The following is a 14,545-nucleotide window of genomic DNA, read 5'->3' as shown; positions in this document are numbered from 1 at the left end:
GGCGAGCCGCTAACCGCCGCTTGCCGCTCCCGGGCACAGATTGAGATCGACGATGGAGCCGAGCTGACGGCGGAGTTCCTCTACGAGGAGGTGCACCCCAAGCAGCACGCCTTCAAGCAGGCCTTCGCCAAGCCCAAGGGGCCCGTGGGCAAGCGGGGACAGAAGAGGCTGATCAAGGGGCCGGGCGAGAACGGCGAGGACAGTTAGATCCCGCGGGACCCGGCGGGGAACAGACAGCATCCCCACGGTGCTTCCCGGCTTCCTCTGCTGACCTGGGGATCTTTCCCTCTATCTCAGCCTTTTTTGGTTGGGTTTGTTTTTTTTTTTTCTTTTTTTTTTTTTCTTCCCGTTCTTTTTTCCTATTTCATTCCTTTTTTTAAAGATCAGGATGGCTTGCTGCACCTGGGGGCAGAGTGAGGGGGAGGGTTCAGGGCTGTGAGTGTTTCTTTTCCCTGTGTCCTTGTGGAAGCCTTGGGGCCAGCAGTGGAGGATGGGAGTGGCAGGGGGGGGTGGTCCTCCCCCGGGTCACGGCCCCTTCTCTAGGTGTCCCCTGGGTGACTGAAGGACATGCTCGCCTGCAAGTTGCTCTACGCAAAGGGAAGGGGATGGCAGTGGGGATTCCTGTCTGAAGAGTGAAAATGCTTCTTTCCCTGCTCCTCCAGCCTCCATATTTTGCTCCTCTGTCCCTCTCTCAGTGTGCAAGGACCCTCTGTCCCAGGCTGGAGTGACCCTGCACCCCCTCAAAGTGCAGGAAGGACCCCTCCCTGCAGGGTGGGCTTTGCTGGCAGGAGTTTGTCTGTGAGACAGGCCAGCAGGAGGTGGAGGGTCCCCCCTGAGCTCAGCCTGACCTTGGAGGAAGGTGACTCTGCCTTTGGGCAATGTTTGCATCCCCTTTTTGACCGCCTCCCTCCCCCCCTTCCCCTTAGAGGGAGCTGTTATCCCTGTGTGGGATGGAAGCCAGGGGGACCCCAAGCCCCTGGTCCTCCCCTCCACGTGCCTCAGCCCCTCTTGTCACCCCCTGGGTTTGCTGCTGGCTCTCTGCTCTGGGGCAGCCCCAAAATCACATGGGCTACCCCAGATCCTCACATGGGGAAGCATGACAGCCCCCGCGTGCCCTCCCAGGGACATCCCCAGCCACCAATGGCCATCATCAGCTCCAAGGGCCAAGCTTGGTGCTGCAAGCTAGGTGTCACTGGGGGCCTGGGGGAGAGCACCTTTCTGCTGGGTACCAGTGAGGGCTCGAGGGCTGTCCCCCCACCCGGGAAGATGGCAAAGGGGTCAGTGAAACTTTCCTCTGCTTTCCTGCTGCGGTCGTGAACGTGCCGACGTTGTCTTGACCTCAGCCAAGTGGGTGGTGGGGGCGTTGGAGCTGTGGGGAGCAGAGCACACTGTACTGAACGCTGTATTTTCTAAAGAATAAAGTATTTTTAAAACAGTCTGATGTTCTTCAGAGGTCCCCTGGGTTCCCCAGCTTTGGGCATTGAGCAGCCACAGGCACTGGAGCTGCAAAGCAAATTGCTCAGACCACAGCCTGCCTGTTGTGCTCACATCCAGCCCTCACCACCCCCAAGGGCATTTATGCTTTAATCCAGGGGCCAGGGACAATCCTTCAGTGCCCGGCAGAGGTTTTAATGCTGGATCCCTCCAGTGATGTCCAGAGCTAGAGGCAGCTGCGGGGGGTGACATCCCTGCTCAGCCTAGGGCTGGTAGTGATTTTGCAAGGCTGGGGTGGCTGTTCTCTGGGCTGGGGTGAATTCCTGCGTGGTAAGCGGGAGGATGCTGAGCCAAGAGAAGAGTTGGGAAGGCGATGAGATCTGCCCACATCCCAGGCTCCCATCCCACCCACTCCTCCCCCAGAGCAAGGCAAAGATTCCCAGGCTCTTCGCAGGGGAGCCAGACTCCAAATTTCCCCTTGGTGGTGAGCAGCCATCCTGCCAGAGCAGTTTGGCAGCCAAAAGAAGACCAACGGCCAAAGTCTCCTAACTCCAGCCGGACTGGTATCTGAATTTCTCAATGGTCCTGATGGAGAAGCACATCCCAGCTGGTGATGCAGTCCCCAAAAGCTGCTGCCTCCCCACTCCTTGCCCAGATGAGCTCAGCTGCAATTTGGTTACAATTTTTTTATTTATTCTGGTGTCCTGAGCAGGTTTCCCAGCAGAAGGACTTCCTGCATGATGCATCAGCACAGCCTGGGCATCGAACAAGCACTTGCAACAAGCCTGGTGGAGTTTGCACCAGGTCAGGGCTGCACTGTGGTGGCTTTGCTCACTGTGCCCAGGATGAGACAGGTAAAAAAAAAAGGTTTCATGCAAAAAAAATAACTAACCCCAAATGAGTTTCTTTTTGGCAAGGAGAAAGAGGGTGAAGGATGCAGCTATGCATAGAGCAGCCTCAGCACAGTGAAGTTTTCTCTGTAGAAATATGAATAATCGCGGGCTGACCCCACCAGAGTTGTTTGATGAGCTTCTTCACCCTTCTCCTTCCTATCACTGCATGCCCTTGTAAAAAGCACCTCCCCATATTTCCTGTAGCCTTCTTTAAACGCTACCATAAGGTCTCCCCAGAGCCTTCTCCTCTCCAGGCTGAACAACCCCAACTCTCAGCCTGTCCTCATAGTGTAGGTGCCCCAGCCCATAAGGCAGGTGCTCTGTTAGTTTTTTTTGGAAATTAGTAGAACAGAACAGACAGAGCGGGATGGAAGGGTGCTGAAGAGTGCAGAAGGAGAGGAGCTGAACAGCTTGCAGGCAGAGCACCAACAGTCCCATGTGGTGGGTTTCCTTTGGAAAGCAGGTTACAAAGCCAGATCCAGCTCCACACCAAGTGATTCCTGGGGGAAATTAAAGCTTGCACAAACCTGATTTCTTCCTCCTGACCCCATGTCCCTACTCCCAGCATTTACCTGAGGGTTCATGCAAGCATTGGCTTCTCTAAGGTTTGAGCTCAAAAAAAGCTCCCCTGCTGTGCACTGAAAGCTCTGAGGTTTGAGGTGGTGCTTAGAGAAACTTTGTGGTCAGCAGCTGCCGGTGCCACCTCGGGCTACCTGCACCAGGGGACAAGGCCACCCCATCGTGGTGTTTGTGTGGCTGGGCAGGGGGCAGCAGGGCCCAGCCAGCTTCAGAAGGAGGAGGAGGAGGAGGAGGAGGCAGCTGGAGGTGGCCAGCCCATGTGCTCAGGTGTTCCAGGACCTGCAAACAAGGCTCCCTGGGCTCCACAACAAACAAGCCACTGGGGAAAGGATGGGCCCAGGATGCTTTTCCCTATGGGATTCCCGGGTGAAATAGTGCAAAGGTCAAAATCCCAGAGGAGATAACTCCATCGGCTTCTGCTCCCCTGAGAGCTGAAGCGGGGGAGCTGCAATGGAGTTACACCTGGTTGTAAGCTAAATGTGTGAATCGAAAGAGCTGCCTGGCACCTGGGCTAGGAAACCACAGGTGCCCATGCGAAAGGGAGGTGAGCCCTCACCATCTCAAAAGCTCCATGCCCTACCCCAAGCCCTCCTTCAGGAGCAGCAGCCACCAGGGAGGGTGTAGGAGCAGTCAGGAGCAAAAGGCTGATTTACCCCAGGAGTAAGTCTATCCAGGACTCTGCAAGCCTGGGAAATGTGTGGAGAGGAGGGACCCTGGGGACGATGAGGGTTTGGGATCAGGTTGTGGCACAGAATATCCAAAATAACTGTGCCCCTAGTCATGTTGGTGCTGGGATAGCAGCTCTGGGCCAGGGGCTACCTTTGTGGTAGGTTTTGGTGTTTTGTGCCAGCATTGGCTGCAGCCTGGCTGGTGTCTGCTCAAGCTATGGCAGTTTGCAGCGAGTCCCTGCATCCATCCCCCATCCCAGCTGCTAACAGCGGGGCAGGGGACCCATCTGCAGCCCCCTTTGCAAGGAGCTCCCTGCTGCTCTTCCCTGGTGAGCATTAAATGTGGATATTGCCCTCTCTGCATGTCTCACCCTATGCCTGCCAAGAAGTGGGCTTTCTGTGTATCAAGGCAGCCAAACCAGGCAGCCAGGGGAGGGCTCCTGTGCTGGGGCCAGCAGGACCCCCACACAGGGGGGGTGGGAGGACTGTGGCTGCAGCATCCTTTTGCAAATCCTTGCTGGGTTGGAGATCCAGGGCAATAGCTCTTCTTGGAGGAGGGTGTTTGGGCTGTTGAAAAGGCTGGCTTCTCCTACCCCAGAAAGCCCAGCACCTCCTGGGGAGCATCAGCAGCAGATCACACACGGCTGGGGGGGAGGAAAAACCACAAGCAGTGCAGCTTGGTTGCCGCCTTCTGCTCCATGTGAAGGCCCTGGGAGAAGGGCAAGGCTTGAGATCTCTGACCACTGAGATGTTTCCCTGCATTAACAGCTTGTTTCTGCCTAAAACACCACACCCTGCCTGTCCTATTGCTGCTTGTCCCTCCCGGCAGGGGTATAAGCAGTCATTCTTATTATTTAAGGCTTAGCTAATGTTATAAATATTAACTAAATGCAAGCATTGGTTCAAGACAGAATCCCAGACTGATCTGTAGCTTGGTGGCCCACTGGGATAAAAGTAAAGCAGGAGATTTGGACCTGTGATGTGGTTATTTGATCATGCTGCTGGTGTTTAGAGTGAGACCTGCTGTATGAATCTCTCTGGAGCCTGCAAGAGGCAGTGGGCCCTGCAGGGAGACAAGTTCAGCCTGGATTTGGTTGGGTTTTTTTGGGTTTGTTTTTTTTTGGTTTTTCTTTTGGTTTGGTTTTGTTTTGTTTTCAGAGGACTAAAGCATGTGTTTGATTTTTGGGAGCAGGAGAGGAAAGATCTTTCAGAGGCTAAACACACCTGAAGGAAATGCACGTGGTGAGCCAGCAGCGCAGGCTCTAAAATGCCCATTCCCAAGCAGAAGCCTGTTCCCTAAGCTGCAGATACTGGGCAACTCATGGGGCTTTTAAAGCCCTGGGTGGTAGGCAGAGATGGGCTGTGTGGTCCTCCTTGTGCCAGCAGACCGAGCAGGGACTGAGGGGTGCAGTGCAAAAAATGTGCCCCAAAATACACAGTTGCATGGCACCAGGGACACCAGAGCCATGAATCTGATTGTGTGAATAATGCTCCTGGTATTGTTATTATTATTATTATTATTATTACTACTACTACTATTGCTGGCTAGGAAACAGCATAGACCAAATGACTGAAGTCAGCAGTGAGGACAAGCACTAGGAATGGTTTTCAGGACATTTATTTCCCTGCAGGAGTGTGTCTCAGGAAGGAGCAGCTGGGGCTGAGTAAGGCCAATGAACACCTTGTGCAGCACAGGGTGGCAGGAGCTTGCGGCCTGGCAGCCATGACAACATCCTCATCCTCCCTTTCCTGCAGCAAGGTTCTGCTGGTGGGAGGAGGTGACCCTAGCCTGATGGGCTGGTTTTAGTCCAGTTCCCTAAAGAAATGAGGGTCGCGAGCTCACGATGCCAGTTTCCTCCTTCTGGGCTGAAATCACAAGTTATATCCAACCACCTAGAGCACACGGCAAGGGCCTTGGTAGAAAACCAAAGCCCTCAAAAGCTTCATGAACATCAGCAGCTCCGGTCACTAGTGGTCTCTGCCTGTTGACATTGTGCTGCAGGCAGGGGTGGAAGATGCCACAGCCTGTGTACCCCGGCACCTGGTCCTGGCCATGGTGGGAAGAGCAGCCTCCTGATGCCTCCTCCCGGGGGTGGGGAGCACGTGCTCCTGTCTGCACTTGGGATGTTTTTGCTGCCCCTGTATCACCTGGGGTTTCTCTGCTGTGTAAACAGGTTGAGGAATGGAGCGGGGTATGAGTTTAGGGCAATGCTAAAAAGCATTCAGCAAATGTTATTTTTGTCCCAGACAAATGTTAGCAGTGGCTTTACAGCTGCATTCTTGCTTGCTTACTCTGCTACTGCCACGGACCATCTGTGTGAGACTTTAAACATCTTTTACTGATTACTTCCTCTATTATTTTTCCAGAAACCAGTTTACATAACCATCCCCACTTATGCAACCTGCCATTCAAGTTTTGTTTGCTGGGAAACAATATGTGTGTTAGTTTTTTCATTCTTTGTTCTTTTCATTAGGGAAAAATTTATCCTTTCTATGCATCATTGGGTTTGTCTTTCTTTTGCAGTTAAAAGATGGACTTCTGCTGGCCTCTTGCTGTGCGCTGGTTCTGCTTTCACACCCTCACCTGCCAGTGCTAGAACCTACAGTAACTTGTCACATATGATGTTAATGGGTGTGGAGGTACCAACTGCCATGTGCTGAGGTTAGTTGTGCTCCTGTCATTGCAGATTGCTAGCTTTGAATCTTGGGATTTGGTTCTTTCCTGTGACTAATCTGGAGTAATGTTTGAGATCTGAAAGCTGGTGCCTTTTCTATGTCTTTTTTCTTCTCTAGTATGGGGTGTAGAGTAGCTGCTATGAAATCTAGAAAGTAAAACTGGCCTTATCAACTGGTATGTCAAATGCACTGGGCCAATTCTGAATGCTTTCAGTGAAGAAACTAAAAAGGCGAGTGACATTGTGCTGTTGGAAAACGGCTGTGTATTAGTCACTGTGTCATGTGTTGTGTGTCCCCCCCCACGTGGATTGCTGTTCTGGTTCTGTGTAAAAAGGGCTTCAGGGCAGGACCCCACAGAACAGAATTGTGTGCTCCCTTCCAAGAGAGAGACTTTGCACTGATTGGAAGTTAAATAAAATAAAGTATATTGTTTACCAGGGAACAGAAAGCAAAAAGGGAGGTAGGTAGATATATACAAAGATGGGAGGAATACAAAGTAAACAAGATATACAAAACCCAAATCTCAGATGGCAGTAGGATTGCTCAGGACCGTATGGAATCAGGCATACTGACCTCTGCAGCACACGAGGACCAAGAGCAACAGGGCAAGAGAGAGAGAAGCACCCCCTTGCTGCCTCTTTTAAAGAGTGTGGAGAGGAAGGGGAGGGAATAAACCGCTTCCCCCAGGACCCTCCTGGGTCCTAGAGATCACCTGTCCCACCCCCAAGCCTCAAACCACAATTGCTTACACCAGCAGTTTGACAGTGAAGGCACGTTATGGTGTTAGGCACACTGTTCTAGGAGAGGCTGATGTAGGATCTGTGGCTGTTTACTTGATGTCTCAAGCTGATGTAGCAATATAACCTAACATATAACAAGAAAAGCTCTGTAATGGAGATGCACGTTCATCCACAGACCACAAACCGCTCATGGCAAGGCAAGGAAGTCAGGGTGTGGCATAGCACTGAACTCAGTGAGATCAGGATGACATCAGAGCATGCAAAAGCTCATCAGTCTAACAGCAATGCAACCACTCGCACAGCCGACAACCAGGCGGAGGGTTTGAGCATCTCAGTTCATCAGCTGCCCCATTAGCAACAGAGCTGCATCACCCCTGGGCAACTCCCTCCCCCCCTACACACCTGCCCAGGACATAGGCAGCAGCCACCCAACAGGCTGGCAAAGGGCTTTTAGAAAGTACCTTCACTGCTTGGGATGTATTTTTCTAAGAAGTCTTCTCAAAGTGGCACTGTGCTTCAGTACAAGCTTAAATGACTGGTGACTTACTCCAGTGGATGGAGCTGATGATTTCATTTTAACTTGGGCTCCCATTACCCCAACATGTGGCTACTTGTGGTGCCTCTCAGCATGCCTGTGAGTGTGACAGCAACAGGCAGTGCCAGAAGAGACCTGAATTGCTGGATGGCTCACTGATAAGCAGTTTTTACACTGAAGTCTAGTGCTGTGTGCACTGGGGAACAGACCATGCCGGCCTGAAGAGACACAGGCAGCCAGAGGCCATGTGCACCTAGTACCTGTAGTGGTAAACGCACCCTCCTTTCCCAGCCACTGCTCCACCCTGCTGCAGTCACAAAATACCACTTATTAAATCCTGCCAGAACCTTCATGCTCTTATTACAGCATGCTGATAGGAATGCTTGTGCACAAAACAATGCAAGATTGTGGCAGCAGAGGGAGACAGCATCTAGCAAAACCCATTTTAAGTGCCTGCCTGGAAAAAAGGGTGCAAGCTTATTGTACAGCATTTTAGTCTAATCATGCTTAAGTTTTAGTGCGCATGTAGTACTATACCTGTGCATTTTCAAGAGCTTTCAAGTAAAAGCTCATGAGGAGCTATAAAAAAAATCAATTTTCTCTTTTCATAAGAAATAAATCCATCCCTTATAGCACACCAGGGGACAGTACTGAAGTTCTTCTGCATATACTCATTGGAAAGGGCAGAACTTCAGCTGAAGGGCAGTAAGATGCAGACCACTTTTCACTCCAGCAGATGCCCTTCCAACCACTGACAGTTCAGTTTCACTTACCAGAAGACAAGTAGAGAAGCAAACAAAATCACAACTGGACATGGTGGCTCTAGAAATTTATTTTCAGAGCTTAATGCTTCAACTATGATTAAAATACTTAAGCAATTTAAAAATGCTACTGACTGGGTACTAGAACTAGACAAGAATGCAACTGACACCATTACTTTCACGCACTGACAGATACTACTTTGCTCATGCCACTGAAGTAGGATCTTTCCCGTTCACTCATCACTTCAAAATGTAGGGGTCTTCTGCAGAAGTTACATTCAGCTGATGAATGTGGTTTCAGCTCCAGACCAACATCCTTCCATGTAGCCAGTAGTTTTTCTGTTATGAACAAAAAAGTTCATCAAGATCAACGCTTAAGACGGTGGATTGCTTTAGAGAAGCAGCAAAAGAGAAGTGTTGGCCTATCTATTTTCCCAGCAAATGAGGAGGGAACCACAGGAATTCACGGGGATATAACTTACCTCTTGAGTGAGGCAACTGGGATGCAACTAAGTCTCAGCTATCCTCACACTACCTCTTCTGACAGGATCAAGTAGCTACTTTCCCTGGATAGAGCAGTGTTTAAGACAGGTTAACAGCTCAGCTAAGGAGGGCAGATTTCTTTGGACCCCATGTAAGAAACCATGATTGGTCTGGACAGTGCAGAGCCTCAGCAGAGCTGGCTGTGGCAGAACTGGCTGGGTAGAGGACTGCACTGGCCTGGCACACTCTGTTCTGTCTGCGGTTTACTGGCCTTCAGGTCATGCTCAAAGCAGGTGAAGTGCAGAAGTATGCACTATATATGCCACATTGTCTACCCAGTGCCATCTAAAACTTAAGTATTTCCTAGTCTCATCTTTTGTATGAAGACTGCATAGACAATCCAGTGTTTTCAACACATTGATCCACTCACCAAGAAAATAACTCATCATCTGTGGGGTGTGGTGAGGCGTAGGGGCGATACGTAGCAGCTCTTCTCCACGGGGAACTGTGGGGTAGTTGATTGCTTGGACATAGATGCTGTGCTGGCTCATCAGCTTGTCACAGATCTCTGTATTTTTAGCAGCATCTGCAACCTAAAGTTCAAAATTTTAAGTTGCAAGATCAACCAAAACATGCAAGGTGGCCGAAGTGTCAGCCTAACTTAGCTAACCACAGGAATCACACAGGACTAGCGAGTCTTCCTTGTGCCACTCAGATCAGAAAGAACAACTGAAAGCTGGTGCTGTAGAGCCCTCTGGGCATAAACACCATTGCAGCCTAGGCTGGTAGCTGCTTATACCTGAACTCTCCTTTTTACCAGCTTGTTACCAGTCTCCTTGCTTTCTGTATCCTGTTAGATTGTGGCTTTCTTACATTTTATCATTCTGCTTTACAACATCTGTAGAAGGCTGAGGTCAGCTTAAGCCAGATTCCTAACACATTGCTACTGAATACCAGGATGGGTTTGGAATTTGTCAGTGTTAACACCTGAAAAAGTGCCATGCTGCCATGAACAGGAAAACAGGCACCACAGTCCCGTGTCAACAATATCCCAAGTACTCACCCTTATTGGAATGATGTGACTGGGGCAGTGCACCACAGGAAGCCCCGCATCCATCAGCATCTGTCTCATGAGCTTCACATTGCGTTGGTGCTGGCGCCTCAGAACTTGCCCCTCTGCACTCTTCAGAGTTCGGACAGATTCTAGGGCACCAGCTAAGAGCATGGGTGGCAGGGATGTTGTGAAAATAAAGCCAGCAGCATATGAACGAACCGTGTCTATCAGAGAACTTGTACTGGAGATGTATCCTCCTACGCAACCAAATGCTTTGCCTGAGGGGACAACAACAACAAAAAAAAAAAAGGGCACCTGAGCTTGTTCCTTCCACTCATTAGAATAGCTTCCAGTAGTGTAGCCTTTTGCTTGAAGGAATGAGTTATTTTGACGACATGTCTAATGCAGTCATGGCAGGGAACAATTCTAGCCTGCTCCACTAATCCTGTATTTACTCAGCACATGTTACAGCTTTGTTTTTAAGCCAATCTTGGTAACATGGATCTAGTTATTACACAGCCAGGGCAGTTCAATTCTCTCAAATACTCAAGTTTTGATTTTGGGGAAGACCTTATAAGCCAAATCATCAAGCACAGACTTGAGCAGTGACCCCAAGAGATCAACCCTAAAGTCTCTCATCAGATTTAAAATAATCTGTTCCAGAGATGCTAGAAATAGCCTGTGCTCCTAAGAAGCACACAAGGTTGTTACTGTGATTGTGTGATCAAGGCCAGTCCCCCTTTCCAAGCATTCAGGTACTAGAACAGAGCCACAGACAGAACTTGGGTGGCTGGTGAATGATTCTGTTTCCATGAGGCTGTAACCCAGGATTTTAAGTTTCAAAGCTGTGAACTTTCCTAGGAAGTTTTCCTAATAAGTAATAAAAAGAACTAATAACGTTTTATTTATTTATTTGGAAGCTGTTTAAAAAAAACTTTCCCATTTGCAGCAGTAAGCTAACTCCTAAGCCTGTATTCTACTCAGATAATAGTGGTTGTTTCAGTTCTTGCCAAATCTCTTTACATAACTCCTCCTCTCAGGTTTCTAGATGAGTAGCACTTCATTTCACATAAGGGAATTAAGTACTACTAAATATAGAGTACTACCCTCCTAGCATTCTCACCTGAATTTATGCTTGAGATGTATGATATGCCACAGGAGGACTTTTCACTAGCTTATTTAAAGAAAAAAAAAAAACCTCCACACAATGCTACCTTATTTGTAAGGCAGTGTAAGTAGCTTAACAGAAGCTTTTCAAACTGTGGGGAATACTTAAATGCTTTGGCCTTTCTGAACAATTCTAGCCCCCAAGTAAGGGCCCCCAGCCCTTAGTGAGTTCATCTGAATAGACTGATTTTGAGTTAACCCACTTAATACAGCTGCTCAGAAGCTTTGCTGCCTTAGCTTCTGTGGAGGCGCCAGGCCACGCATACCAAGCGTTCCAGAGATGATGTCCATCTTGTGCATGATTCCATCCCGGTCTCCTATACCACCACCTCGAGCTCCATATAGCCCCACGGCATGCACTTCATCCACAAAAGTGATTGCCCCATGCTCGTGGGCCACATCACACAGCTCTTCCAGAGGGCACACCGCACCTAGGAACCAAATGTAGACCCTTAAAGCACTGTACACTTTTAGACCCAAAATACAGAGGATTTGAGCACTAACTGCACAGAAAGGAGAGAGAAGGATTTACGTCAACTTACCGTCCATTGAGTGAACAGTTTCAAACGCAACAATTTTAGGGGTTGATGGATCAGATTTCTTCAACAGTTCTCGAAGATGGTTGACATCGTTATGGCGAAATATGTGTTTTGGCACCCTGCTGTTTCGGATCCCCTGGATCATGGAAGCATGGTTTCCAGAATCTGAGTAGATCTCACAGCCTGAAGAAAGAACCCAGTTACACTTTAAGTACAGAAAGCATTAACTGACTGCCAGCATTGCTTCACACATATGAACTGCTCAGGCAACAAGGGTAGGATGTTCTAGAAAGCATTGCTCTTGATCAGATGTGCAAGTTATGGATCGCGACACAAGAACATGATTTAAGGCTTATTTTAGGTGTTTAAACTAGCACAAACTCAAGCTTATGGAAATATGGAAGGGTTTTCTCAAGTCCTTAATATTTTTATTTAACAGCCCTAACTTCTGAGGTTAGAAAGAAGTTCACACCCACAAGTGGAAGGACACTAAATTCTTGCTTCCTCATTTTCGGGTGGAATTTAAATGCAAGACCAGACAACTCTGTGCTTTTTGTCCAGTTTCTTCTGCAGATCTTAGATCTCAAATGGCTTCTACTATGATTAAAAAAACCCAACAACTATACTCTACTCATCAAGTAGGCCATATTCTCACCCTCAGCAGCCATTTGTAAAATGCACTCCTAACTGCTTAGAGCACAGTTGTGTTTTTGTGGTAGACAGGAGGTGCAGCCTGAGATCTCACCTGGCAGCATTTTAGCTAAAGTGAAGAGAGTGGAGTCATTGGCTACAAAGCATGAGGAGAACAACAGTGCTGCATCTTTTCCATGAAGATCAGCTAGTTCTTTTTCCAAATCGACATGAAATTTACTTGTTCCTGAAATATTTCTTGTGCCTCCTGCTCCAGCCCCATGTTGTTTCAGTGTTTCCCTACAGAGAGCCCAAAGAGAGGTATTAGCATTACTGAATTATATAACAAGAGCAATATCAGAAGCAGCTTCTGCAGCACAGTGCAGGAACTGATTCTTCAGAAGTCTTCCCACAAAAGCTTCTGCAGGGCACTACAGCTTGAAAGCACCTCTTAAGAAGATGTCAGTACTCACATAACTGCTCCACATACACGAGGGTGACGGCTCATCCCCAGGTAGTCATTGCTGCACCAGACAGACACCTCTTTCTTGGTGATCAGAGAATCAGTATAGTCATCTGCCATGGGAAAGATCTGTGCCTTGCGGTTCACTGTTTTGAACACGCGGTAGGTGTGATCCTTCTTCTTTTCATCTATCTTTTTCTCAAAGAACTGGTCATACTGGAAGGTGGATACAGCTGAAAGGAGACAGAGACTTAAGCACACAGGAAATTATCAGAAGCCAGCAGGCTTGTGGGGGTTTTGCCAGCCAATCTTACATTTTGGCAAGTTATCCTGAAGCAGATGAGAGACGCTTTCTGGCCTCTGCTTCAGCACAATATCCTTGAACTTCCTGAGCAAGCCGCCCCGCTCTTCTCCCTCAGTCTCAGCATTCCTCACAGTGGAAGGAGGTGGAATTTTGGCAAATTCAGTGCCTACAGACATTGCAATAAATCCCAGTGAGCTTAATCAGTTTGAAATGTAATGAAGCAAGTTGAGTTCAGCAAAGCAAACATTTTAAGTAACTCTAACTCTTCATTCTTTAGGAAGCACATGCCTAAATCCACATGACCCTGAGAGGATCAACTATTTTATTTGCTTACAATTTTGCATTTTATGAGACGAAAGGAAAGCCTTGCTAATCAATTACATGTACATGAATTACAACATGTAATTTCCTGAAAGCACATTTGATTCATTATGACTCTAAAAACAACTCTATACAGCTGTAACATTTATCTGAAAGAGCTAGTACACACCTAACCAAAGGCAGAGTTTTAGGCAGCTGCTTCCTTTTTGTTCTTAGTATTTCATTCATCCAGTTAGCACAGATTTTTATGTTTTGTTTTGTTTTTTAAACTATGCCACAGAAAACAGAGTAGTAAAATAAGCTTCCTGAGACAGAAGGCAAGGCTTTGCTGATACTGGTGAAAAGTTCCTTCCTTTGAAGGACAGCCCTTCCGCATCAGGACTGCAAGCCAGCCAACACCCTTTAGTTCCATAAACAAACAAAATCCCACAATTGCTTGCTTTCCAGCTTGGATTTGTGCTGGTACTTGCCTAGTACTTTGACATAGTTTCTTCTACCTCTGGATATGCCCCCTTTGTGCATACCAGCACCCTGGTAAAGCTCTCTTCTGTTCTAAGTGTCCACTTTGGATCCAAGCCTACCACCTCAATTCGCACATTTAGAGCCAGCATATCAAATCCTGCACCAAGAATCACCCAGGGAAAACACTGCACAATACTGCAGGTGTGCCACTAACACCTACATTCTCAAATAGCTTTTTATTGCAGCCTCCTCTAATCCTGCCCACATCATTTAAGTGGCAACTGTTAGATTCGGCATGATCTAGAGCAAAGTCCGGCACCAAAGGCTCTCAGACGGAGCCAATGCTTCAGCACCCAGCATACATACCTTTCCTGTCCCCCTGCATTTCCTGCACATCCTCCTGGAGTTCCAAGCTGGCTTTGCAGAAAACATTACTGTTCTTCTGATTCATCTGAGCGGCTAGGAACGGGCATTTGGTAGCCGAGCTCTGGCTAGCACCAGTAGGTGGGTGGCCAGTAGGTGGCTGGTTTCCATCTGTGTTCTGTCGGGCCACCTCTTTGGCATTTTTGGCCTCTGAGGTGGGGGCAGAGAAAGGAAAGCATTCACCTTCATTATTTTAATACAGCGACTTAAGCTAATTTATTCATTACCTCCACAATTAATTTGGCATAAGCCCTCCAGAACTGTTTAACTTGAGCAATCACATTTTATTCATGCAAGCAGGAAATACCAGTAACACCCAAGGGACATCTGATTTAGGATGCCAGATGTAGCACTGACCCCTTTGATAGGAAAAAACCCTCTCTCCTTTATCTTCAAGAAGGAGATTATCTTTC

General features: G+C 48.2%; 2 protein-coding genes across 2 annotated transcripts in view; one reads left to right on the top strand and one right to left on the bottom strand.

Moving 5' to 3' along the window:
* Nucleotides 1–301, top strand: part of TWF2 (twinfilin actin-binding protein 2) — a 13,791-nt gene extending 13,490 nt beyond the window's left edge. The window contains exon 8 of the mRNA XM_008944518.1: nt 40–301. Within this exon, the coding sequence (XP_008942766.1) occupies nt 40–207 (168 nt within the window). The 3' untranslated portion in view covers nt 208–301. The remainder of the gene's footprint in view (nt 1–39) is intronic.
* Nucleotides 302–8,342: 8,041 nt separating this feature from the next.
* Nucleotides 8,343–14,285, bottom strand: ALAS1 (aminolevulinate, delta-, synthase 1). The gene is made up of 9 exons (XM_008944517.1): nt 14,076–14,285; nt 12,937–13,092; nt 12,633–12,855; nt 12,275–12,459; nt 11,533–11,712; nt 11,257–11,421; nt 9,833–10,101; nt 9,200–9,362; nt 8,343–8,625 (listed from the first exon to the last, which is right to left on the bottom strand). Exons 1-9 carry the CDS (start codon nt 14,158–14,160, stop codon nt 8,465–8,467), a joined length of 1,587 nt encoding a protein of 528 aa, XP_008942765.1. The 5' UTR covers nt 14,161–14,285; the 3' UTR covers nt 8,343–8,464.
* Between the last annotated feature and the right edge of the window lie 260 nt (nt 14,286–14,545).

This window comes from Merops nubicus, unplaced genomic scaffold (genome assembly GCF_000691845.1).
Source record: "Merops nubicus isolate BGI_N331 unplaced genomic scaffold, ASM69184v1 scaffold34547, whole genome shotgun sequence".
Classification (NCBI taxonomy): domain Eukaryota; kingdom Metazoa; phylum Chordata; class Aves; order Coraciiformes; family Meropidae; genus Merops; species Merops nubicus.
Note: the sequence above shows the minus strand (reverse complement) of the source record. Positions and strands in the feature narration are given on the sequence as shown.